Source organism: Mercenaria mercenaria, chromosome 13 (assembly GCF_021730395.1).
Source record: "Mercenaria mercenaria strain notata chromosome 13, MADL_Memer_1, whole genome shotgun sequence".
Taxonomy (NCBI): Eukaryota; Metazoa; Mollusca; class Bivalvia; order Venerida; family Veneridae; genus Mercenaria; species Mercenaria mercenaria.
This window is the reverse complement of record NC_069373.1, coordinates 26,285,071-26,312,190: the sequence shown is the minus strand read 5'-3', so window position 1 is coordinate 26,312,190 and position 27,120 is coordinate 26,285,071. Positions and strand designations below refer to the sequence as shown.

The 27,120-nt window shown below is 36.3% G+C and overlaps 1 protein-coding gene across 3 annotated transcripts; it reads right to left on the bottom strand.

Moving 5' to 3' along the window:
- Window positions 1-499: 499 nt before the first annotated feature.
- LOC123529269 (RNA-binding protein spenito-like) lies at window positions 500-27,120 on the bottom strand. 3 transcript variants are annotated; one of them, XM_053521365.1, is made up of 3 exons: window positions 7,576-27,120; window positions 3,868-7,276; window positions 500-1,570 (listed from the first exon to the last, which is right to left on the bottom strand). In XM_053521365.1, exon 1 carries the CDS (start codon window positions 27,015-27,017, stop codon window positions 24,831-24,833), a length of 2,187 nt encoding a protein of 728 aa, XP_053377340.1. In that variant the 5' UTR covers window positions 27,018-27,120; the 3' UTR covers window positions 500-1,570; window positions 3,868-7,276; window positions 7,576-24,830. The 3 variants fall into 3 exon arrangements, with proteins under 3 accessions (XP_053377340.1, XP_053377339.1, XP_053377338.1); XM_053521364.1 differs by having other exon boundaries at window positions 3,868-10,438; window positions 12,827-27,120; XM_053521363.1 differs by having other exon boundaries at window positions 3,868-27,120.

Here is a 27,120-nt window from a genome sequence, read left to right as displayed (position 1 = left end):
GCCATTTTGACAAATACATAACCTTAGAGTTTCTGTAAACATCAAGTGTTGAGATCATTTTATCAATTTACGACATTAGCAACTGAACACTTGTTGGTACACAATTTCTGGTAGTTTGAAGATTCCGAACACTTTAAAATATTATCTACAGATTGCTTATTCATTGTTTTCCAGGCTCTTCAATGCACCTGTACAATCTGAACCTTTGTAATGAGCCAACAAGCTAGCTTTAAACACAGATGGATATATCACATCACTTACAGGAGCTTATGCCTCCGAACACATTCACAGGGATAAATCAACTCATGTTTTTACATTTCTAGTAAGTGAACAAGATATTTTAAACGAGAGTTGGATGTGTAAATCAGTACAAGAGACTGCCTTCTGAGCCGCAATACACTACTGCTTCAGCTATGAATCGTGCATCACTTAAATTCACCAAAACAATGACCATTTTACACAACTAATCACTTTTTCTTCCAGTAATAATAAATTCATGAAGAATTCAGTAAATTTTTTGCACATATCACATTGCGGTAAAGAATAAATTTGGCACATGTTGCATATTTCCCCCACAATGAATAAATTGTAAAGGCTGTTGTAGATGAGATAACTGTTACTTTGTAAAATGACACTCTAATTGACAATCTCTACAAACTTTTTCAAGGGTTTATTTGTCAGCTATTCTAATTTAATATTCATTCCATTGAATCACTGTAAAGCAGCACATGTTACAAAACTGAAGCTCTTAGAGGACAGTATAAAGGTTAATAAGGCGACTAAAATAATTTTCAAATATGACTCACAGCATTACACCACTTAAAATCTTTAAAAAACACTTTTTAGAAAAAATGTCACAAATAAAAATCACACTATTTCCTAGTTATGAAATTAAGAACCATAGTGACACAACAAAAGAATATTTCCACCTGTTAAATGATTGTTTCCTGCACATGAACAAATAGGTCATCAAACTTGAAAAGATGCCAAAAGAATTTCATTTAGCAGCAGATAAAAACACAAGAATCAATAACTCAACTATATTCCCCCTAAATTTACAAACACATTTCATTTCAAAACACTTTTACTGTCACTTCTCTTTTTTGCACAACATGATTCTTTTCAAACAGATGTGAAAACTTGCTAAGAATTTCCACCATCTTGCTGCAGAAGTATAATGCAGTGGTCAACACGATTATATTACACACAATGAATAAGCACATTAAATTTCCAAATTAAAACTATGCACACAACAATGATGATTAAATACACATCTTAAAACATGTTCCAAAACTTCTCCTTCCATCCTCTTTTCATTTCAGTAATGTTCCTTAAAACACACACAGAATACAAGTTCCATCATATTTGAGGGCCTGCAAGATCATTTTTAACACAAAAAGAAAATTACAGGATTCCAGTAGAATTTTTCTTCCAAGAATGTGATTTTTAGAAACCACAGCTTTTCCAATTCTCTATGCAGTACACTGTTCCTTTTACTGATAGAATACAATAACACCAATCTTCATTTTCATCAATTGTGACCAATTCCAGGTATCAGGTAATGGTAACCCTGGAATAAAAATGAAATATTTTAACTCAAACTCCAAAATTAAGATCATTCTAATAATGCAGAACACATCTGTCATTCTATAATTTATCTTCGAAGTAATAACGCAGACCACATTTGTCATTCTATAATTTATCTTCGAAGTAATAATGCAGACCACATTTGTCATTCTATAATTTATCTTTGAAGTAATAATACAGAACACATTAAAAACAAGCGGGCCAAGATGGCCCTAGGTCGCTCACCTGAGTAACATACCATAACAGTGTAATCGTGTTTTACCTAGTGACTTCATGGAGACAAATATTCTGACCAATTTTCATTAAGATTGGAGCAAAAATGTGACCTCTTGAGTGTAAACAAGCATTTTCTTTGATTTGACCTAGTGACCTAGTTTTTTTACCCCACATGACCCAGATTCGAACTTGATCTAGAGATCATCAAGACAAACATTCTGACCAGGTTTCATAAAGATTGAGTCACAACTGTGGCCTCTAGAGTGTTTAAGCTTTTCTTTTGATCTGGCCTACTGACCAAGTTTTTGAACCCCACATGACCGAGTTTCGAAACTGACCTAGATCTCATCAAGACAAACATTCTGACCAAGTTTCATAAAAAACAAGAGGGCCATGATGGCTCAGGTGAGCTTAAAATACAGCCTCTATTGCATACACAAGGTTTTTCTTTGATTTGACCTAGTGACTTAGTTTTTGACCCCATATGACTCATTTTTGACCTTGACCTAGACTTCATCAAGGTAATTATTCTGACCAAAATTCATAAAATAAATTGAAAAATACAGCCTCTATCACATACACAAGGTTTTTCTTTGATTTGACCTAGTGACCTAGTTTTTGACCCCAGATAACCCATTTTCAAACTCGGCCTAGATTTCATCAAGGTCATCATTCTGACAAAATTTCATGAAGATCAGTTGAAAAATACAGCCTCTATCACATACACAAGCTAAATGTTGACAGACAGACGACAGACATCGAGTGATCACAAAAACTCACCTGAGCACTGCTCAGGTTAGGTAAAAATTCAGAAAAACCTTAACATTTCTGCTGGGGGCTGCAAGGGCTCCCGTTGGGTCCAGGGCAAAGCCTTGGGTAGGGGTCCAGAAGGCCTGATGCCCCGGAAGCTCCCAGAAATATGCAAATTACCAGGCCTGAAAAATGCCTTTTCCAGACACAACAACTTTATTTTAAGTTAGCAGAAATATCCATCTGTTGTGGTCCATAACTCACTATCAATTATAAATTTTAGGTAGACAAAAGCAGTGCAGATAAAAAGTATACAATTAACATTTTAATAATTTATCTCGTTTTTTCTTTCTTTCAAAAATAACACTTTGTTTCAAAAGAAAACAACTGGTAAAACTAGAGATGCTTTTGAAAAAAGCGCATGTCTCCTACAACTGCCCCTATGAAAAATGTCTAGTTTCTCTGGATGTTCTAGACGAGTGGATCCAATTAGATGGTCTGGACAAGTGGATCCAATCAGTAATTGCAACAAAGCGGAACTGTTTGAACAACTTTGGTACAGGACCATCCAAGGAACATCCTTGCCAAGTTTCATCAAAATCCATTCAGTGGTTTTGGAAGATGTCTTTTAAACATAATTTTATGAACGCGCACACTACAGACTATGGACCACAGACACAGCGTGATCATAACAGCTCACCATGAGCATTGCTAAGGTGAGCTAAAAACTCAGGTGCACAAATTCACAAGCAGGATAATATTGCTAAATGGTTTCATGACTGTAGTGCTAAATGGTTTCATGACTGCAGGTGAATGTTTGTGTACTTTTCACTAAGTCAACGACCATAACTCAAACCTGGCTGAGTAAAATCCCAAACAGAACACCTGGTGTGCAACTTAACATGCTATATAACATTCCCCTGTTGTTTTATGACTTTAAGTCAAATACTTCTTAAGATACATGTGACACAAACTTGTATCCAATTTATCCATATTTTTGACAATCAAGGGCCATGACTCTGGTCTGACTGTGTGATATCTCTAACAAAACCAAAGATGCACAACTTCACATGCTGAATAATATTCCTGTAATGTTTCATAATACCAGGTAAAATACTTTTTGAGATACATGCGATACAAACTAACGGCCTTTTTATGCATATTTTTGACCAAGTCAAGGGCCATAACTCCCCTAATTACTGAAATAAAGAGAAAGTCAAATCTTTAACCAATGTGTGGACACAGAATGGACGCAGATACCAGATTGAGTAGGATAGCTTTCCATATACTTCGTATAATCAAGCTAAGAATTACCAGGTGTTAAAAGTCAACATCCAACAACCAAACACTTCCTTAATGTGTCTCCACCTGATGAATACTTCAACAGTTGCAACAATAATCCCAAGGCCATCTCACTCGTCTGCTAGAAGGAAAGAAGCTAAACCAACAAACAAGTGAAAGGTTTTGATACAGCCCTCAACAAATCTCTAAATTACATTTTCATTAACAACTTAATTGCTGTTACAATATCATTCCACTGATAACATTTCATTAACAACTTAATTGCTGTTACAATATCATTCCACTGATAACATTTTCATTAACAACTTAATTGCTGTTACAATATCATTCCACTGATAACATATTCATAAACAACTTAATTACCGTTACAATATCATTCCACTGATTACATATTCATTAACAACTTAATTGCTGTTACAATATCATTCCGCAAAAATATAAAATTATGTACAATAGACCAATTTCACATATCATTAATATAATATTATGTTACATTAATAACAACATACTATCATGACTCAGTCTATACAGTAACTTAAGGTGATTCATAGCCACATCAGGCTTCTTTGAAACAAAGTTTGCCTGAAAGAATTTCTTTCTTTTACTGCAATACATTAAGCTCCCTTCAGCAGAGTTATAGTGGTTACCTTTCTTAATTTTAATTAAGAGCACCGCCTACAGGTGCCACGAAATGTAGGTTAGTTATGGTTCTTGGCCTACATAGTCATCTAATGATGATAAACAAGCATGTAAAGGTGGTCCTAAACAAAAATTTTAACCAAGAAATTCAAATTTTCTAAGTGTAATAAGGGCCATAATTCTGACAAAATGCAAATCAGAGTTAAGGTTCTTGGCCTACACAGGCAACTAATGATGATGAACAACTGTGCAAAGTTTCAAAGCTGTAGCTCTTTTTTTTTGAGAAAAGGTGGACCTAAACAAAAATTTTAACCAAGAAACTCAAATTTTCTAAGTACAAAAAGGGCCATAACTTTGACAATATGCATATCTGAGTTATGGTTCTTGGCCTACTAAGTCCTTTAATGATGACAAACAAGTGTGCAAAGTTTCAAAGCTGCAGCTCTTATGATAAGTTTTTGAGAAAAGCTAGACCTAAACAAAAATTTTAACCAAGTTTCATGCACATCAAATGAAAAATGCAACCCCTATTGCATACACAAGGTCTTTCTTTGATGGGACCAGGCGACCTAGTTTTTGACCCCAGATGATCCAGATTTGAACTTGACTTAGATTTCATCAAGAAAATCATTCTGATCAAATTTCACGAATATCCAGCCAAAACTGCAGCACCTATTGCACACACACATTTTTCTTTGATTTGACCCAGTGATTTAGTTTTGACCCTAAATGACCTACATTCAAACCTGACCTAGATTTCATCAAGACAAACATTCTGAGCCATTCTCATGAGTTTCAAACTTAAAATGTGATCTGTAGTGTATTAACAAGATTTTCCTTTGATCTGGCCTAGTGATCTTGTTTTTTACCCCACATGACCCAGATTCTTACTTGGCCTAAAGATCATCAAGATAAGCATCCTGACTAAGTTTCATGAAGAGAGGGTCATAAATGTGGCCTCTAGAGTGTTAACAAGCTTTTCCTTTGATTTGACTGGGTGACCTAGTTTTTGACCCCACATGACTGTTTCGAACTTGATCTATAAGTCATCCAGACAATTATTCTGACCATTTCTCATGAGTTTCAAACTTAAACTGTGGACTCTAGGGTGTTAACAAGATTTTCCTTTGATCTGGCCTACTGACCTAGTTTTTTATTCCCATATGACCCAGTTTCGAATTTGTCTCAGAGTGTATCAAGACAAACATTTTGACCAAGATTCATAAATATTGGACCAAAACTGTGGCCTCCAGAGTGTTAACAAGGCAAATGTTGACATACGATATATGACAACAGACGATGACTGGTCACAATAGCTCACCTTGAGCACTTCCTGCTCAGGTGAGCTGAAAAATAAAACATTTAGTACAAAATGGGAGATGATTCAAACATTATTTAATGTTAACAGTTCCTTTGATCAAAACATTACCTGCCTAATCAATTCATATTAGTTCCATCAGTGGAGGCAAAGTATTGTCTTCAGTATAAAGCAAGTTAAAAAATTTGTTCAGAAGGGGAAGAAAAATTCTAAAACTATTCAAGATAATTACAGTCAGAGTTAAAAACTTCCTGTCATCAATCATTCGTTCAACTTTCATTATATTCCCTTCAGTATCAAGTTACTGTAGTAAATATTAAATAAATCGAGACCTTGACCTTTTCACATTAAATATATGGCATAATAAACTTTATCATTAAAAGCAACAATTTTGCTTAGTATCGAAAACTCAACAAAATATTAGAGATTTGACCTAAGCAAGTAAAGAGGCAGTCAGAACTATCTAAACAAACTTGAGAGAAATACTACAGACCAGGTTTGGTGAAGATCCATTTACAAACTTATGTGAAAAGGCTGTTTAAAGGTATTACTATTTTTACCTCTGTTCATTATTTATTTTCAGCTCTGGCAGCCTCCTAAAGAAGCCAAGCAGAACCACAGAATAACTTTAGAATGGCCCATACAAGGATGCTACAGACCAATATTGGTGAAGATCCATAATGAATTATTTTTTTTAACAAACACAACTCAAGAAACCAGTTCTGCTGATTATGGAATGAATATTGAATGGCAAAATCAAAAAACAAACCGGCTTTTACATTGTTGTAATTACAAGAGGAACAAGAGTGCAAGAATGTCACAATATACGCCCGTCACAGCAAATTTCTTTACTCTAGCACCTGTATTTGCAAATGGAGTTTTAACTTTGTGGTTGTTTAGTAATAACTAAGTGTTTTGTTTTTCTAAGTCCACAAAAAAAACTCCTTACCAGGTAGAGATACCTTAAAATACACCTAAAATTGGAAAGTAACATCTATGTTGTACCACAGATAAGTGGTCTTGGTTTTTCCCTACGGTCAATTATAAAAAAGTTACTATATAAGTTATTTATAGTAACAACTAAGGGAAGTTAATCTTAAAAAAAAAAAAAAAAAAAAAAAAAAAAAATTGTAAGTCCTCACAAAAATCTTTACCAGGTAGAGACTGGTCAAAATAAACCTCAAAATTGGATGTAGCATGCATATTGTACTACAGAAAAGTGGTCTCGATTTTTCCCTATGACTAGTAATGAAAAAGTTACAATATAAGCTATTTATAGTAACAACAAAGGGAAGTAATTCGAAAGAAGAGAACTGCGCATGACACTTCGTCTTATGATGGTGTATAATTGTGTCAAGTTACATCAAAATCCCTCCATGCATGAAGAAGAAATGCTTCGGACAAAGTCATTCTTGTATCTGACCTTTGGCCTCTAAGTGTGACCTTGACCTTAGACCTAGGGACCTGGTTCTTGCGCATGACACTACGTCTCGTGGTGGTGAACATTTGTGCCAAGTTATATCAAAATCCCTCTATGCATGAAGAAGACATGCTCCGGACAAGGTTTTCATTCTTGTACCCTTTGACCTCTAAGTGTGACCTTGACCTTAGACCTAGAGACCTGGTTCTTGCGCATGACACTCCGCCTCATGGTGGTGAACATTTGTGCCAAGTTATATCAAAATCCCTCTATGCATGAAGAAGAAATGCTCCGGACAAAGTTTTCATTCTGGTATCCTTTGACCTCTAAGTGTGACCTTGACCTGGTTCTTGCGCATGACACTCCTTCTCATGATGATGAACAATTGTGCCAACTTTCATCAAAATCCCTCTATGCATGAAGAAGATATGCTCCGGACAAAGTCATTCTTGAATTTGACCTTTGACCTCTAAGTGTGACCTTGACCTTAGACCTAGGGACCTGGTTCTTGCGCATGACACTCCGTCTCATGATGGTGAACAACTGTGCCAAGTTTCATCAAAATCCCTTCATGCATGTAGAAGATATGCTCCGGACAAGGTCTGTGGACGCCGCCCGCCCGCCCGCCCGCCCGCCAGGGGCGTTCCCATAATACGTCCCGTTTTTCAAACGGGCGTATAAAAAGGAACAATTTTGTGATAACATTGTTACTTTCCATTTTCTACTAATTTACATACTTTCTTAGCTAGTTTCTATATCTCGTACTAATCATACAAGGATGATCATTGAATGCATGTACATGTATTTATTGCAAATTTTCTATTATTAAACATCATGTGCACGCACAAGTGCATTGCTTATGTATTGTTACTGAATAGTTGTAACTTCCAAAACACACTTTTCAGCAATTGATACATGATAACCTCAAAAAATTATCTCCTCAGAAGTGGAGATAACAGTCTGTGAAAACACATAAAATTCTAAGTATGAAAGGTTCATTATCTTTTGATTTAAAACTGCTACAAAACTAACAATTCTAATAATAATAAAAGAGTACCATTGCTCTTTGTAACAAGGTAAAAATCACAAAGACTAAACAAACAACATTCTAACTTAGTCGAAAAAAAAAAAACAACCTTCAAGAGGATGTCAGTCAAAAGTTATCAACTCTAACTTAATGCTTTATCATAATTTGTTTTTCACCAGAAAAAGCTTGTTTTTTTTGGGTTTGTGTGTGGGGGGTGGGGGGGGGGGGGGGGGGGGGGGGAGTCTTCAGCAGACACAGAGAATTTCGAAATAGGGGGCAACAATGAAACTGAATTGGAAACAAGGAATAGTCTGAGTGTCTGTGGCCATGTCTGGCCATCAATCCATGCAAGAAAGAGGACCATTTTTAAACTAAACCTAGATTTCATAAAGACAAACATTCTGACCAGGTTTCATGTAGATCTGTTAGGGAATTAGGTCTTTAAGATGTTAGTTTTGCTATGACCTGATGTCGTGACCTAGTTTTTGACAACAGATGGCCAAGTTTCAAATTGGACTTGGATTTCACAAACAAGAAAGTTTCATAAAGATCATGTAAAAAGTTGCCTTTAGAGTATCAACAAATTTTACTATGCATGATTTGATCTAATTACCTCGTTTTCAACCCCATGTGACTTAGTTATGGCTTTGATAGTCCTAACACTCTGACCAGGTTTCATGGGGTTTTAGACAAGAGGGTCAAGATGGCCCTAGGTCGCTCACCTGAGAAACACACCATAAAACAACATATTAAACAGTGTAAACATGTTTGACCTAGTGATTTCATGGAAAAAAATGTCCTGATCAATTATCATTAAAATTGGAGCAAAAATCTTGAGTATAGGTAAGTATTTTCTTTGATTTGACCTAGTGACCTAGTTTTTGACCCCAGATAACCCATATTCGAACTTGACCTAGATTTTGTCAAGGTAATCATTTTGACCAAATTTCATGAAGACCAATTGAAACATACAGCCTCTATTGCATACACAAGGTTTTTCTTTGATTTGACCTAGTGACCTACTTTTTTACCCAAGATGACCCATATTCAAACTTGACCTAGATTTCATCAAGGCAACCATTCTGACTTAATTTCAGGAAGATCAACTGAAAAATGTAGCCTCTATCGCCTACACAAAGTTTTTCTTCGATTTTACCTAGTGACCTAATTTTTATTCCTAGATGACCCATATTCTAATCTGACCTAGATTCCATCAATGCAATTGTTCGGACCAAATTTCATGAAGATCAATTGAAAAAATGCAGCCTCTATCGCATACACAAGTTTTTTCTTTGATTTGACGTAGTGACCTAGTTTTTGACCCCAGATGACCCATTTTCAAATTCAGCCTAGATTTAATTAAGGTTATCATTTTGACTTAATTTCAGGAAAATCAATTGAAAATACAGCCTCTATCGCATATACAAGCTTTTCCTTTGAATTGACCTAGTGACCTAGTTTTTGACCCAAGATAACCCATATTCTAATCTGACCTAGATTTTATCAAGGTAATCATTCTGACCAAAATTCATAAAGATTAATTGAAAAATACAACCTCTATTGCATACACAAGGTTTTTCTTTCATTTGACCTAGTGACCTACTTTTTGACCCAAGATAACCCATGTTCAAATTCGACCTAGATTTCATTAAGGTTATCATTTTAACTTAATTTCAGGAAAATCAATTGAAAAATACAGCCTCTATTGCATATACAAGATTTTCCTTTGATTTGACCTAGTGACCTAGTTTTTGACCCCAGATAACCCATATCCTAACCTGACCTAGATTTCATCAAGGCAATCATTCTGACCAAAATTCATGAAGATTAATTGAAAAACACAGCCTCTATCGCATACACAAGGTTTTTCTTTGATTTGACCTAGTGACCTAGTTTTTGACCCCAGATGACCCACTTTTGAACTTGACCTAGATGTCATCAAGGTAATCATTCTGACGAAAATTCATGTAGATTAATTGAAAAATACAGCCTCTATCGCATACACAAGGTTTTTCTTTGATTTGACCTAGTGACCTAGTTTTTGATCCCAGATGACCCATTTTCGAATTCAGCCTAGATTTCATCAAGGTAATCATTCTGACCAAAATTGATGAAGATTAATTGAAAAATACAGCCTCTATCGCATACACAAGGTTTTTCTTTGATTTGACCTGGTGACCTAGTTTTTGATCCCAGATGACCCATTTTCGAACTCGGCCTAGATTTTATCAAAGTTATCATTCTGACCAATATTCATGAAGATCAGTTGAAAAATACAGCCTCTATCGCATACACAAGCTAGATGTTGACAGACAGACGACAGACAGACGATGGACACCTGACATCGTGCGATCAGAAAAACTGTGACATGTAGCATGTTACTCAAGTTTTGAATGACTTGGCTTAGTGACCCAGTATCAAACTTGTCAGAGACTTTGTGGCAAACACTCTGACCAAGAACCAAACTTGTCAGAGACTTTGTGCTAAACACTCTTACCAAATATCAATCTTGTCAGAGACTTTGTGGTAAACACATTGACCCTGTATGAAATTTGTCAGAGACTTTGTGGTAAACACACTGACCCAGTATCAAACTTGTCAGAGACTTTGTGGTAAACATACTGACCCAGTATCAAACTTGTCAGAGACTTTGTGGTAAACATATTGACCCAGTATCAAACTTGTCAGAGACTTTGTGGTAAACACATTGACCCAGTATGAAATTTGGCAGAAAAAATATTGTGATAAAAAGTCTGACAAAGTTTGTGATTTCTAACGAACTGACAGAGTAACTGTGAACAATGGACAATGAAGACAGATGCTGGATCATCTTGTATACTTACATCTCACCTTGAAGCTAAGCTCTTGGTTCAGGTGAGCTAAAAATGTATCAAGTGGTTACTACTAGTACACAAATAAATCTCATTCTGTACAAAAAAAAGTTATTAAAACTTATAAGAATATACATATCTAACATGATTGATTGAATGAATAAACATTCAATATTTCTCCGGGATCTGGTTGCTATACCGCTATTTACAATAATGATAATGTTATTTTTCTTTTCTTCAGAACATGTCATAACCAACAGTACAACAGCTTTCAGAAAAATGTAACAAGTTCATTACAGCTACATACAAATAATAATTTTCTAAAGACAATAACAAATTATACATCTATTCTAATGAATACAAGAGGGCCAAGATGGCCCTAGGTCGCTCACCTAAGAAACACACCATAACAGTGTAAAACATGTTTGACCTAGTGATTTCATGGAAACAAATATTCTGACCAATTTTCATTAAGATTGGACCAAAAAATTGGTCTCTTGAGATAAAACAAGCATTTTCTTAGATATGACCTAGTTTTTGACTTTAGATGACCCATGTTCAAACTCAACCTAGATTTTATCAAGGCAATCATTTTGACCAAAATTCATGAAGATCAATTGAAAAATACAGCCTCTATCACATACACAAGTTTTTTCTTTGATTTGACCAAGGGACCTAGTTTTTGACCTCAGATGACCCATATTCAAATTCGACCTAGATTTCATTAAGGCAATCATCCTGACTAAATTTCATAAAAGTCAATTGAAAAAAAACAGTGTCTATCGCATACACAAGATTCTTCTTTAATTTGACCTAGTGACCTAGTTTTTGACCTCAGATAACCCATATTCAAACTCGACCTAGATTTCATCAAGGCAATCACTCTGACCAAATTTCATGAAGTTCAATTGAAAAATACATCCTCTATTGCCTACACAATGTTTTTCTTCGATTTGACCTAGTGACCTAGTTTTTGACCCCAGATGACCCATTTTCGAACTCGGTCTAGATTTTATCAAGGTAATCATTCTGGCTAAATTTCATGAAGATCCGTTGAAAAATACAGCCTCTATTGCATACACAAGGTTTTTCTTTGATTTGACCTAGTGACCTAGTTTTTGACCCCAGATGACCCATTTTCGAACTTGGTCTAAATTTCATCAAAGTGATCATTCTGACCAAAATTCAGGAAGATCAATTGAAAAATACAGCCTCTATTGCATACACAAGGTTTTTCCTTGATTTGACCTAGTGACCTAGTTTTTGATCCCAGATGACCCATTTTCGAACTCGGCCTAGATTTCATCAAGGTAATCATTCTGACCAAAATTCATGAAGATCAATCGAAAAATACAGCCTCTATCGCATACACAAGGTTTTTCTTTGATTTGACCTAGTGACCTAGTTTTTGACCCGAGATGACCCATTTTCGAACTCAACCTAGATTTCATCAAGGTTATCATTCTGACCAACATTCATGAAGATTAATTGAAAAATACAGCCTCTATCGCATACACAAGCTAAATGTTGACAGACAGACAACAGATGACGCAAGGCATACACAAGGTTTTTCTTTGATTTGACCTAATGACCTAGTTTTTGAACTCAGATAAACCATTTTCGAACTTGACCTAGATTTCACCAATGTTATCATTCAGACAAAATTTCATGAAGATCAGTTGAAAAATACAGCCTCTATCGCATACACAAGGTTTTTCTTTATTTGACCTGGTGACCTAGTTTTTGACCCTACATGACCCAGATTCCAATTGGACCTTAAGATCATCAAGATTAACATTCTGATGAAGTTTCATGAAGATATGGTCTTAAATTGGCCTCTGGAGTGTTAACTAGCTTTTCCTTTGATTTGACCTGGTGACCTAGTTTTTGACCTTACTTGACCCAGATTCAAACTGGACCTTAAGATCATCAAGATTAACATTCTGACCAAGTTTCATGAAGATACATCATAAATGTGGCCTCTACAGTGTTAACAAGCTTTAACTTTGATTTGACCTGGTGACCTAGTTTTTGACCCCAGATGACCCAATATCAAACTTGTCCAAGATTTTATCTTTTAACATTTGTGCCAAGTTATTTCTAATTTTAGCCAAGCACCCCATTTAAAAAATTTTAGGAGAGGACCTTATATTACAGAGCAAGTTTGATGAATATCCATCTAGCTGTTCGTGAAAAGAAGTCATTTAAACATACCATATTTTCCCGAATAGTTTGGACACAAAAAAATAATTATTTTTTTACTGTCCCAAGACTTGATTTAAACAAGAGGGTCATGATGACCCTAAATCGCTCACCTGAGTAATATGAGCCACATGTTTCAAATGGAAAACTGATGCTATAATTTTAGAAAGTAGGTCAGTAGGTCACATCCATGGTAACTGAAAGTCAGTTTAAAGATCGGTATGCAAAACTGTACATGTCATCCAAATTTTAAGGCTGTATCTCAAAAAACAAGAAAGTAGGTCAGTAGGTCAAGGTTACAGTAAGGTGACACTTAATCACTTGGGTACAACAGGTAAACATAATTAAACAGTCTAGGAAATATGATCTGATAATTTTTGAAGTATTTTTTCCTATGTAACTCATATAACAAGTGACCACCAGGGTTGGGCCTCTTTTCACTCTTTTCCTTGTATCTGGCCTACTGACCTAGATTTTGACCCCACATGACCCTGTTTAGAACTTGACCTAGAGATCATCAAGACTAACATTCTGACCAAGTTTCATTAAGATTGGGCCAAAAAAGTGACCTCTAGAGTGTTAACAAGCTCTTCCCTCGATTTGACCTGGTGTCACCTAGTTTTTGACCCCAGATGACCCAATATCGAACTTGTCCAAGATTTTACTGAGGGTAACATTCTGACCAAGTTTCATTAAGATTGGGCCAAAATTGTGACCTCTAGAATGTTAACAAGCTTTTCCTTTGATTTGACCTGGTGACCTAGTTTTTGACCCCTGATGACCCAATATCGAACTCTTCCAAGATTTTATTGAGGGTAACATTCTGACCAAATTTCATTAAGTTTGGGCCAAAATTGTGACCTCTAGAGTGTTAACAGTCAAACTGTTGACGACGGACGACTAAAGATGGACGGACGACTGACGACAGACACAGGGAGATCACTAAAGCTCACCTTTGAGCACTTCCTGCTCAGGTGAGCTAAAAAACAAGAAAGTAGGTCAGTAGGTCAAAGTCACAGTCAAGTGACATCATATTACTTGGGGTCATCAGGTAACTATAATTAAACAGTCTTGGAAATAGGATCAAATGATTTTTTTTTACCCTAGAGGGATAATTTGAACAATCTTGGTAGCGGACCACTAGATGATGCTACATACCAAATATCAAAGCCCTAGGCCGTGTGGTTTTGTACAAGAAGATTTTCAAAGTTTTCCCTATATAAGTCTATATAGACCATGTGACCCCCGGGGCGGGGCCACATTTGACCCTAGGGGGATAATTTGAATAATTTTGGTAGAGGACCACTAGATGATGCTACATACCAAATATCAAAGCCCTAGGCCGTGTGGTTTTGTACAAGAAGATTTTCAAAGTTTTCCCTATATAAGTCTATATAAACCATGTGACCCCTGGGGCGGGGCCATATTTGACCCTAGGGGGACAGTTGGAACAATTTTGGTAGAGGACCACTAGATGATGCTACACACTAGATATCAAAGCCCTAGGCCCTGTGGTTTTGGACAAGAAGATTTTTAAAGTTTTTCCTTTCGGTTCCATGGCAACCAGAGTTTTGCATGGAATTCAGTTCTTTGAATAATTTTGAAAGGGGGCCACCCAAGGATCATTCCTGTGAAGTTTGGTGTAATTCTGCCCAGTGGTTTTCAAGAAGAAGATTTTTTTAGAAAATGTTGACGGACGCACGACACACGACAGACATTGAGCGGTCACAATAGCTCACCATGAGCCTTTGGCTCAGGTGAGCTAAAAACACACAAGCTGTTGTCACATATATCCCCAAGAATCATGTTAGTGCTTGTAGAACTACCGAAACATACGAAACATATGGTAAGTTTTCTTTTCAAACTGTGCCTAATGTCACATCATCTGCAGAGAGATCAAAAGAATAGTGCAGCACATCAGCGGTCCATTCATGTGAAAGATCAAAGCAGAACACTGTCAGTGTGTTTCCCTTTGATGTTTAAGGATACTGATTGACAGGTAGAAGTAAACTAAGTAGAAAAAGTGGCATTATTTAGTAAACAAGAGTTGTCCGTAAGACAGCACCCTCCACTATTCGGCAATTTGACAGTAAAATGAATTTATGTCTCAATTTAAAAAAAAATTTAAGTATGAACGGGGCATAATTTGGTCAAAAATACAAATCAGGGTTATGGGGATTGTTACCACACATGCAGATGATGATGATAAAGATACATTTTAAGTTTCAAGTCATTATCTTATATTGTACTAAAGTTATATCCAGAAATCAAGGATTGCCAAAAAACTTAGAGTATTCTGTTTAAGGTACAATTAGAGTTGTGGGGATTGTACCCACACATGCAGATGATGATTATAAAGAAATATTTTTAATTTCAAGTCATTATCTTTTAAAGTAACAAAGATATGTCTATAAACAAAGCTTTCGAAAAAATTTAACATGAAAATGATTCAAAGTAGAACAACTTGGTGACCTTGACCTTGGGTATAATGGGCTCAGCCCCTGCACATACTTTGTTTGTATGCTGGACAATGTTTATGCGAGGTTACAGTAAGATATAAGCAAAAGTAACAAAGATATGACAGAAAAACAAAGGTTGCCGAAAAACTTTAACCTTAAAAATAACCAAATAGTGGTCTGATTTTAAGAATTCTTTCAGCGTTATGAAAGACTCGAGGATGGCTTTCATGTCAAATTAACTTATTTACATGCATTCCTTGCCTTTTAAAAATAACCTAAGTATAACACCTTAGTGACCTTGACATTGTGTATAATGGGCTCAGCCCCTGCACATACTATGCTTGTATGCTGGACAATGTTTATGTGAAGTTACAGTAAGTAAAATAAAATTACTGAACATGTGCAATGTAAGTCAGTTTATCACAGTGAATAAGTGTGTGAAGTTACAATCCTTTCCCACAAGTGGTTACTGAAATACCAGCTTACATACAAAGACTTTACCAAATCGGGGTGAATCCAATAGCTCTACCTATTCTTTGCATAGTCGAGCTAAAAATGCTGATGCAGGACGGAGGATGACAGATCATCCACCTATACTTATAGCTCCCCTTGAACAAAGTTCAGGTGAGCTTTTTAAAAAGCAAACTAGAGTGATTGAACCTATGCAATATAAGTTATTTCACCATTGTGAAGAAGTGTGTGATTCCCATAAGTGGTTACTGAGACACCACAGATTACATACAAAACCTTTATCAAATTGGGACGCCGACATCGAGGTAAGACCATTAGCTCTACCTGATCTTCAAAGTCGAGCTAAAAATACAAAGTTCCCCCCTGCCCCATAATTTTCTAAAATCTGGATGAGAATCTAAAGATTTATTTTCTCTGGCCTTATGTTAGAGTTTCTTTTAAATTTCTAATATGATTTATAACATTTCTGCATGAATTTGACAAAAATCTAGTTCAAAGAAATAATAATAAACCTGTCTCTGAAGGTAAGTCGTATCGGATGACACATATTCAAGTTATTATTTTAAGGCACATTATGTAATAGTTCTAAAAATATTGTTAAAACATTCTTAGTAAATTTGGAAGCACCTCAGTGTGTTTTCCAATTTCATCAAGTTTAAATCAAAGCCTTGAGATGTCTGGTGGTTGCAGGTTTTGTTAGATTTATTTTCTGTTTAAATAGCAATCTATAAATATACATGAATGAAAAACAAATACAAGTGTGCCTCATATCTAAGATGAACTCTGTCTGACCTGACCTAGCTTGTGATGTAACTATGGGCTGGGAAACCTTATCATTGATAAATCTTATATAATCTTAAACAATCTATGAATAGATACAGATTGAATCAGAACTGCTTGATCATTGATAATTAATCCGCATTGTTCATGAATGGGACTATTTTGTGTAGCACATGAACATTCTTTGGATGTGATTTGGAATCAAATAAAGATGCTATATGATTGTCAGAATTAAGCTCAACTTAGGTAGTGGGTAAACCCGCAACCAAAAATGGTGGCTTTGTTTTAGCAGAGTACTCAGCAATTTTGTTCAGTGTGGTATACTTGGCAAATCAGTTCTGCACACTTTGGAAACTGGAAGAGGCTTTAAATTGATTAGCCATTTAATAAACTACTATAGCAATTCCAATTCCATTTCTTCTTAAATTTATAAAACATTAACAAACTGTCCAATAATTATCCATGTAGCTAGTGTATGCATAAGATCTCATGCATCACTATTTAACCACTGATACTTACATGCATGTTTAGTGTTGGCATGAACATGTTTAGTCTAACATATAGCACAAGCATAAAGCAATAAGCATGTTAAAGGCACTGGCCTCCAGATCGTTCGTCAACAAAAATTTTTTTTTAGTTATCTGTAAATTAATGCTATATTTCTTAAGAATGCTTTCAAACTTAATTACTGGCAGACTATATACGTTACGGAAACACATGATAATAAGCAGTTTTTTTTTCTTTTTTACGATGAAAATCTAAAAGTGTTAGAAATGCTTTACTAGGGGTAAACTAACTGTCCAATAATTATCCATGAATATAGCTAGTGTATGCATAAGAAGATCTCAAGCATCACTATTTAACCACTGATACTTACATGCATGTTTAGTGTTCGCATGAACATGTTTAGTCTAACATATAGCACAAGCATAAAGCAATGAGCATGTTAAAGGCACTGGCCTCCAGATCGTTCGACAACAAACATTTTTTTTTAGATATCTGTAAATTAATGCTATATTTCTTAAGAATGCTTTGAAACTTAATTACTGGCAGACTATATACATTATGGAAACACATGATAATAAGCAGTTTTTTTTCTTTTTTACAATGAAAATCTAGAAGTGTTAGAAATGCTTTACTAGGGATAAACTGCCTCAATTATAGATATCTATATTTAACATTAAATCCTTCATAGCGCTATTGGTAATGACAGGGGAAATCTATTTTATTGCCGCGGCAATCCGGGTTCGATTCCTGATGCGGTCATCTCTTTTTCGTGATTTAGCATTTTAAAAATAGTTTAGAAACAACAACTCATATTCTAATGTTCATAATACGACCAAACTTCAATTTGAAAGAAAGATCATTTTTTAGCCAAAATCTGGAGGTCAGTGCCTTTCAGTTTATACAGCACAACCATGTTTAGTGTTGACATGTATTTAGTATTACATGTAGCGCAAGCATGTTTTGTGTTGCCACAAGCATGTGAAGTGTTGCCATGTAGCACAAGCAAGTTTTGTGTCTGCATAAGCATATTTTAAGTGTTGCCATGTAGATAAGCATGTTTTGTGTCTGCATAATCATGTTTTAAGTGTTGCCATGTAAATAAGCATGTTTTGTGCCTGCATAATCATGTCAAGTGTTGCCATATAGATAAGCATGTTTTGTGTCTGCATACAAGCATGTCAAGTGTTGCCATGTGGATAAGCATGTTTTGTGTCTGCATAAGCAACTATAGTTTTGCCGTACATAAGCATGTTTAGTCAGGTTGCTCACCAGGCTATTATCGCATGTCTGGTGTCGCCTTCAGGCTTTGAGCTGTATATTAGACACCCCTTACTATTCTTGCCATCCCTTAATTGCTGAAGCGACACGTCATAAAAGCAACCTAATTAAACACGCCAATTAGTTTAATAGTGTTTTCAAACACTGCCACTCTCGACCTTTGACGTCAGATAAAACAATAGATCATAAACCAATGACAGCTTTGGATATAGACAAAGTGACATATTTAATTGGTACAATTATTTAGCTCCACCTTTACTCCCGATGACATACGTAATCCTCGACTGAAGTAATTATGTACATAACAAGAGCTGTCACAGGAGACTGCGCGCTCGACTATTTCGATGCTGGATAGTGAAACTGGGCACATTTGATGAAAATGAAGGTGTCAATGGAGTGTTTAATGACTCCAATGAGGATGAAGATATTGGATAATAGCTTGAGCCTGTGTCAAAAGTATTAAATTCTAAGTAAAAGGGGGCATAATTCATGCTGCCAGAGTTATGGACCTTGTGTCATATGATGTGGTTGATAATGTGGAACAACTGTTTTAAGTTTGAATAAAATCCATTCAGTAACAACTGAGATAGAGTGAAAGTGCATCAAAACTTTAATTTGAAATTCTAAGTAACAACGGGGATAATTCATGAAATATTGGTGCAAGAGTTATGGCCCTTGTGCCATATGATGTGGGAGATGATGTGGAACAACTACTTTCAATTTGAATCAAATCAATTTTGTAATAACCGAGAGAAAGTGAGTGCACCAAAACTTTAACCTGAAATTGTAAGTAAAAAGGGGGGATAATTCATGAAATACTGGCACAAGAGTTAAGGCCCTTGTGTCATATGATGTGAATGATGAAGTTGAACACCTATTTTAAGTTTGAATCAAATTGATTTAGTAATAACTGAGATAGAGTTAAAGTGCATCCAAACTTTAACCCAAAACTCTAAGTAAAAGGGAGTTCATTTAAATTCATTAAATATTGATACCAGAGTTATGGACCTTGTTTCATATGATGTGGGAGATGATGTGGAACAAGTACCTTCAGTTTGAATCAAATCCATTTAGTATTATCTGAGATAAAGTGAAAATGCACGAAAACTTTAACCTGAAATTGTAAGTAAAAAGGGGGAATAATTCATGAAATACTGGTGCAAGAGTTATGGCCCTTGTGTCATATGATGTGAGTGATAATACTGAACAACTATTCTAAGTTTGAATCAAATCCATTTAGTATTAATTGAGATGAAATACTGGTGCCAGAGTTATGACCCTTGTGCCATATGATGTGGATGATGATGAGGAACAACTATTTTAAGTTTGAAGAAAATCCATTAAGTAATAACAAAGATAAAAGTGCATCAAACTTTAACCAAAGTGCGGATGCGGAAGGACACCGACGCCTGGTTGAGTAGGATAGCTCTCTATACTTCGTATAGTTGAGCTAAAAATGAAAACACAAGATGTTTACTATTATCGCCAAAGAAACAAGAGTTGTCCACAAGACAGCCATTGCTCAACTATTCGTACCGTTGTCCCAGAAGCAGGAATATTACCCTAAATGTTATGATATTGGTAGCGTTACAATCCAGTATCTGCATTAGTTTTGGAGATAGTAACTTGCATGCAAAACTTTTACCAATGTGCGACCCCGACGTTGATGCTAGAGTGAGTAGAATAGCTCGGACTATTCCTCAAGTAGTCAAGCTAAAAAAAAAATCATCTTTTCACAGACTTAATTAAAAGGCAAAATCAGGTATTAAATAAACAAGAGGGCCATGATGGCCCTATATATCGCTCACCAGGGTTGATCTGGCCTACTGACCTGGTTTTTTACCCCACATGAGCCAGTTCTGAATCTGACCTTGAGATCCTCAAGACAAACATTTTGACCAAGTTTCATAAAGATTGAGTCACAACTGTGGCCTCTAGAGTGTTCACAATCTTTTTCTTTGATCTGGCCTACTGACCTAGTTTTTGACCCAACATGACATCAAGCATTTAACAAAAATACCCATCATGCCATGCGAAGCCATGTGAGAAAGCATGAAACTTTCTGACTCGTACATACTAGCGAGCTGTTTGTGCTTTGACTGTTGACTTCCATTTTTGTTGGCAGACGAAGTGGTAACAACGAATTTGTCAAAAACTTTGTGATAATTGTTTACGTTTTCAGTTTCCATTTGCTGAGTTATCATGTACAAAAATCACACGAGATCGAGACAGGGAACCAGTCAGAACGCATAGAAAGAGATGCTAAATTTAGACACAGTATGGTTTTTCCAAAATTGGAGAAATCGAGAGGCCCTCGGCGGGTGAAACATCCATTTCGTACCTCAGATTCTTTTATAAACTCCATAAACCTGAAGCACTGTTCAGCGTTTCTAAATTATTCTTTCCTTTTTTCATTTCAAACCAGAAAATTTGTGCTTGTCCGCGGACAAACGGAATGCAAAAACTCACTTGTCAGCCGTCAAAAAGTCCCTAGTCGGACAAAGGAATTCCACACCCCTGTCAAGACAAATATTCTGACCAAATTTCATAAAGATTGAGTCAAAACATTGGCCTCTAGAGTGTTCACAAGCTTTTCCTTTGATCTGGCCTACTGACCTAGTTTTTGCCCCCACATGACCCAAATTCAAACTTGACCTTAAAGACAATCATCAAGACAAACATTCTGACCAAACTTCATAAAGATTGAGGCAAAACATTTGCCTCTAGTGTGTTCACAAGCTTTTCCTTTGATTTCACCTGGTGACCTAGTTTTTGACCCCACATACCCCAGATTTGAACTTGACCTATAGATAATCAAGACAAACATTTTGACTAACACTAATGAGTTTCAAACTTGAATTGTGGTCTCTGGAGTGTTGACAAGATTTTTTTTTGATCTGGCCTATTGATCTAGTTTTTGACCCAACATAACCCAGTTTCAATTTTGACCTAGAGATCATCAAGACAAACATTCTGACCAAGTTTCATAAAGATTGGGGCACAAATGTGGCCTCTAGAGTGTTCACAAACTTTTCCTTTGATCTGGCCTACTGACCTGGTTTTTGAACCCACATGACCCTGTTTAGAACTTGACCTAGAGATCATCAAGACTAACATTCTGACCAAGTTTCATAAAGATTGGGTCACAAATGTGACCTTTAGAGTGTTCACAAGCTTTTCCTTGTATCTGGCCTACTGACCTAGCACATGACCCTTTTTAGAACTTGACCTAGAGATCATCAAGACTAACATTCTAACCAAGTTTCATAAAGATTGGGTCACAAATGTGGCCTCTAGTGTTCACAAGCTTTTCCTTTGATCTGGCCTACTGACCTAGTTTTTGATCCCACATGGCCCTGTTTAAAATATGACCTAGAGATCATCAAGACAAACATTCTGACCAAGTTTCATAAAGATTGGGTCACAAATGTGGCCTCATGAGTGTTCACAAGCTTTTCCTTTGATCTGGCCTACTGACCTAGTTTTTGACTCCACATGACCCAGTTTCGAACTTGATCTAGAGATCATCAAGACAAACATTCTGACCAAGTTTCATAAAGATTGGGTCACAAATGTGGCCTCAAAAGTGTTCACAAGCTTTTCCTTTGATCTGGCCTACTGACCTTGTTTTTGACCCAACATGCCCCAGTTTCGAACTTGACCTAGAGATCATCAAGACAAACATTCTGACCAAGTTTCATAAAGATTGGACCACAAATGTGGCCTGCAGTGTTCACAAGCTTTTCCTTTGATCTGGTCTACTGACCTAATTTTGACTCCACATGACCCAGATTCGAAATTGACATATACATCATCAGGACAAACATTCTGACCAAGTTTTTTAAAGATTGGGTCACAAATGTGGCCTCTGGAATGTTCACAAGCTTTTCCTTAGATCTGGCCTACTGACCTAGTTTCTGATCCCACATGACCCAGTTTCTAACCTGACCTGGAGATCATCAAGACAAACATTCTGACCAAGTTTCATTAAGATTGGGTCACAAATGTGGCCTCTAGAGTGTTCACAAGCTTTTTCTTTGATCTGGCCTACTGACCTAGTTTTTGACCCAACATGACCCAGCTTCAAACCTGACCTGGAGATCATCAAGCCTAACATTCTGACCAAGTTTCATAAAGATTGGACCACAATGTGGCCTCAGTGTTCACAAGGCAAATGTTGACGGACAACGCACGCCGGACAATGACTGGTCACAATAGCTCACCTTGAGCACTCTGCTCTGGTGAGCTAAAAATACACATCAGTTATCAATTATAAAATGCAAAAATGTTTTTCTCATGTATAAATCTAATTTAAACGTTTTTACAAGCAGAACCATGAAAACAATTCTTTTAAAGTTATATTTTGTAGTAAATACTTCAGAATGAAAGATTAGCAGTTAAAAGATTACTGGGCCATCCTCAATTATTTTCAAGAATTTTTAAACCATGATCATAGATTTATTTTGGCGAATCCCAATGAAAAAGTTAAACTGCCATAAACAAGCTGAAATCAAAACTTAACTCTGGTCACAGAAAATAAGTTAGAAATTGTCATTTCATAAATAATGCTAGCTCTGATTGCCTTTTTTTATTTGTCACATATTTTCGTGTTCCCAGTTTCCATTTAATTTTGGTCATTATGCTGAAGTTAGTAAAACCGTTTCGTTTTTGAAAATTGCAGAAAAATTACACTCTTCTTGCATTTTTACCAATATCTAAGTTTTATTTTCACCCACTTTATCATTTTTAAGTGTCTCATATAATATATATATATAATTTTATGCCAAACTTGGTGGAAATGAGCATATGTAAAATTTCACCCAAACTGCGAGCAAATAGCTTTAAAACTACCATTTTTATTAAAGATTCTTAAAATATTTGTATATTCTTTAGGGCTGTCATTGATTGGGTCTTAGGCATATCGACGATACCAATATATCAGAAGACAAATATCGACGATATATTGATTATTAAGTTAGATTAACAATCTATTTGTTCGTATGCATACTATATACCTTCCTGTAAATGCTATTTTTAGTTTTATTGCCTATTTTTCATATTACTGTTTCATTGTGTTGTATATGTATTTATGAAATAAAAGAAATAAATAAAAATTAATAAAATCTTTCATTTTTATTTTGCCTTCACTTCTCTTTTGCATTTATCCAAATTTACAACTTTGTGAACTTAATAGTTTTTGAGGGTCTGAGTATTTATCTGGATAGTTTTTTCTCTCTGTAAAATATCGATTTTTGAAAATGGGAATCAATAATCGATCGACAAAAAAATATCGTTGATACATCGATATTGTTTCTATCGATGACAGCCCTAATATTTTTGTACACAATTTTCCATTTTAAACTACACTAAAATGTGCAGAAAGAGTCATATCCAAAATAATTCTAGGAAAGGCCCCTATACGCCCTTCAGGAGGAAGGCAAGCACCTCTTGCGCTCTTCACTTTGCCGCCATTGGTGTCTCAAATTTTTCTTCAACATGCCTTAACTCTACGTTGCCATAAGCATTCATGTTTAGTGTTGTTATAAGTATATTATCCTGTTGGCATAAGCATGTTTAGTGTTGCCATAAGCATGTTTTGTGTTGCAATAAACATGTTTAGGGTTGCTATAAATATGTTTTCTGTTGTTTGTAAGCATGTTAAATTTGAGCACAAGCATTGCTTTGCTTATTAAATATATGAAATTTTTCTTCTCAAAATAATTCATGCATATGCCTGCAAACTTTGAGACCATTTATTAATGTTTGTTTGCAAATATTTTAATTGGATATCAGTTAAGTTTCTTCATATGGCTGGTTGCAATATGCAATGAACCATCCATCATTCAAATTTATTTACACCAAAGTGTGCAGAACATCTTTTGTCAATGCATAATAGAAGAAAATACTTTTTCTGTTCCATTCAGTTAAGGTATCATTAACAGAACAATCTCCTTTGATCAACAATTAACAAAATTTACACTGTTGCAATATGGTACTAAATAGTACTAATTCTATGGTACTAAAACTAATCTTACAAGATTTTTTAAGCTGCACCACGGACAACTACTACAACAATGTAGTCATCAAGCATGCAGTCTGCTGGCAATTTTGGAGCTCTCTGAAGTAGGTATTCATAACCAAATTGGCATGGCGGAAAGGCATGCAGCAAGCCAACATTGTCTTTATCCTTGGTAGGGTAAGGTGGTAAACTGATGACACCTGCTGCTTCTTTTTGTTTCAGGTATGACACAAGATTCTTTAACGGCCTCTGCTGAATGCTCCTTCCAGGGTCATCGAAATTATCCAAGGTACTTGGAAATGCTATCAGAACACAATGATTTCTTGGACCAGCCTGAACAACACGTTTCTGAACATCATCAGTTTTACTAGGATCAAGCCGAAGCCGCTGTTTTATGGTTAAAGCTGGTGTTTCTGTACTGGTTGGATCCCTCATAAGAGTATCAACAATGGTCACATTACCACTTACAACATGCATTCTTGCTGGAAATGCACTTGATTTTAGTATTAATGCACCATTCCATGCCACCGGAAGACGTTTAGCTAAATCTGAGAGCGATACAACATTATCAAGAGGTAACATATCGTCAGGTGATCTAGACCTTCGGCGGTAGTTGTCCCTTGGTGGTGAATAGTCATCACGTCTACGGTCTCTCTCATAATGATCACGATCATAACTTCTTCCAGGTGACCTTGACATCCTACGTTGTCCTGGAGAATGTCTGTAGTCATCGTAGTCACCCCTTGGACCATCTGGTTGTCTGTATCCATTGCCTTGCTCATCATGGCGATCCCAATCATCTCTTCTTCTGTCACCACCTCCATAAGAATCTCTTGGTGGCCAGTTTTCCCTTGGTGGCCCATCATATCTTGGTTTATCATACTGTCCATAGTCTTTTCTAGGTGGTGGTGCATCAGCAATGTTTTGGCCAACGTGACTTGGATCAGCAAAATCAACACGTATCTTTTTATCTTTCCCACCTAAACAAAAACCCCTCATTTCATTTATTGCTGCTTGAGCTGCATCAACATTGTCATACACAACATAAGCATAGTTTTTGCCATGTGGCCACTCTATTCTATGAATAACACCAAATCTGTCAAATTCACTTTCAAGTGTTTGATGATTCACCCACGGCCCTAAGCCACCTACCCACAAACAACTTGATGGATTAATTTTTCCATAGCCAATTTTACACTGAAATCTGCCAATATATTTGCCAGACATTTCAACTTTTGCTCTGTGAGCCATATCCAGGTTGTAATATTTCAAAAATGCATAAGCATTGCCTTGACCTCTCTGCGGCCGTTTGATGTCAATTTCATCAATAGGCCCAAATGCTTCAAAAATACTACGAATTTCAGGCTCTGATATATTATAATCTAAATTTCCGATAAACAATGTTCTTGTTGCGTTTGGATCATCTTCAGGGGCAACATGGTCCAAATGATGAGGAAACTTTTCACTTCCTGGGGCTCGTTTTGGCACAAATCCTCCTTCTCTTGGTGGGCCATGAAAGGGGCGCTCTGGAGGTCCATGAAAGTCACGAAAGGGGGGTGGAGGACCATGGAAATCTCTACCGAGTCCTGGGTGTGGGGGACCTGGAGGGCCTGGATATCCTCTGCCGATAGGTTCATGATGGTAACCACGACCACCTGGAAAATGATTTCGTTCATGATATCCACCACTTGGGGGAGGAGGACTAGAGCTCCGTATTTTATTATACACCGATTCAATTCTCACAGGTCTGTCAAACACCACAAGTTTTCCATACTTGTCATGCTTTGCTGCTCTAGCATCTTCGGGGTATTTGAAATTTATGTATGCAACTCTTTGATCTGCATTATATGTTATATTCACATTCATTTCTCCATACTTCTCAAATTCTCTATACATTTGGTCTTTTAGAATTCTATCAGGAACCTTGCTTGAAACACCACTTACACACAATGATCTATACTCTGGATTTCTGTTCTCCGTTCTTGGAATTGGGGGAGGTAGATAATCGGGTTCAAATCTATCGTCCCTGTACTTAGCACGCGGGCGATCCATCTCATCGTCAAAATCTCGGTAGGGTTTTATTCGACTGCCACCACGCCTATCCATTTCTGGTGTCAGTCTGTCCCTTCTGTTATCATGCTCTAGACCAGGATAACCGGATCGGGATCGTTTGCTAATAGGCGAACCATCCCTGCTTTGTGATCGCTTCATAATTTGCAAAACACCAAAAAAAAACTGAGTTTTTTCCGCTTTAGCATTCGCTGCTTACCCTTATCGCCATAATATTAATAATTTGCATATACCTCAAAATATT

Coding starts and splice junctions, on each gene's coding strand:
- LOC123529269 (XM_053521363.1), bottom strand. CDS start 27,017: ATGAAGCGATCACAAAGCAGGGATGGTTCGCCTATTAGCAAACGATCC.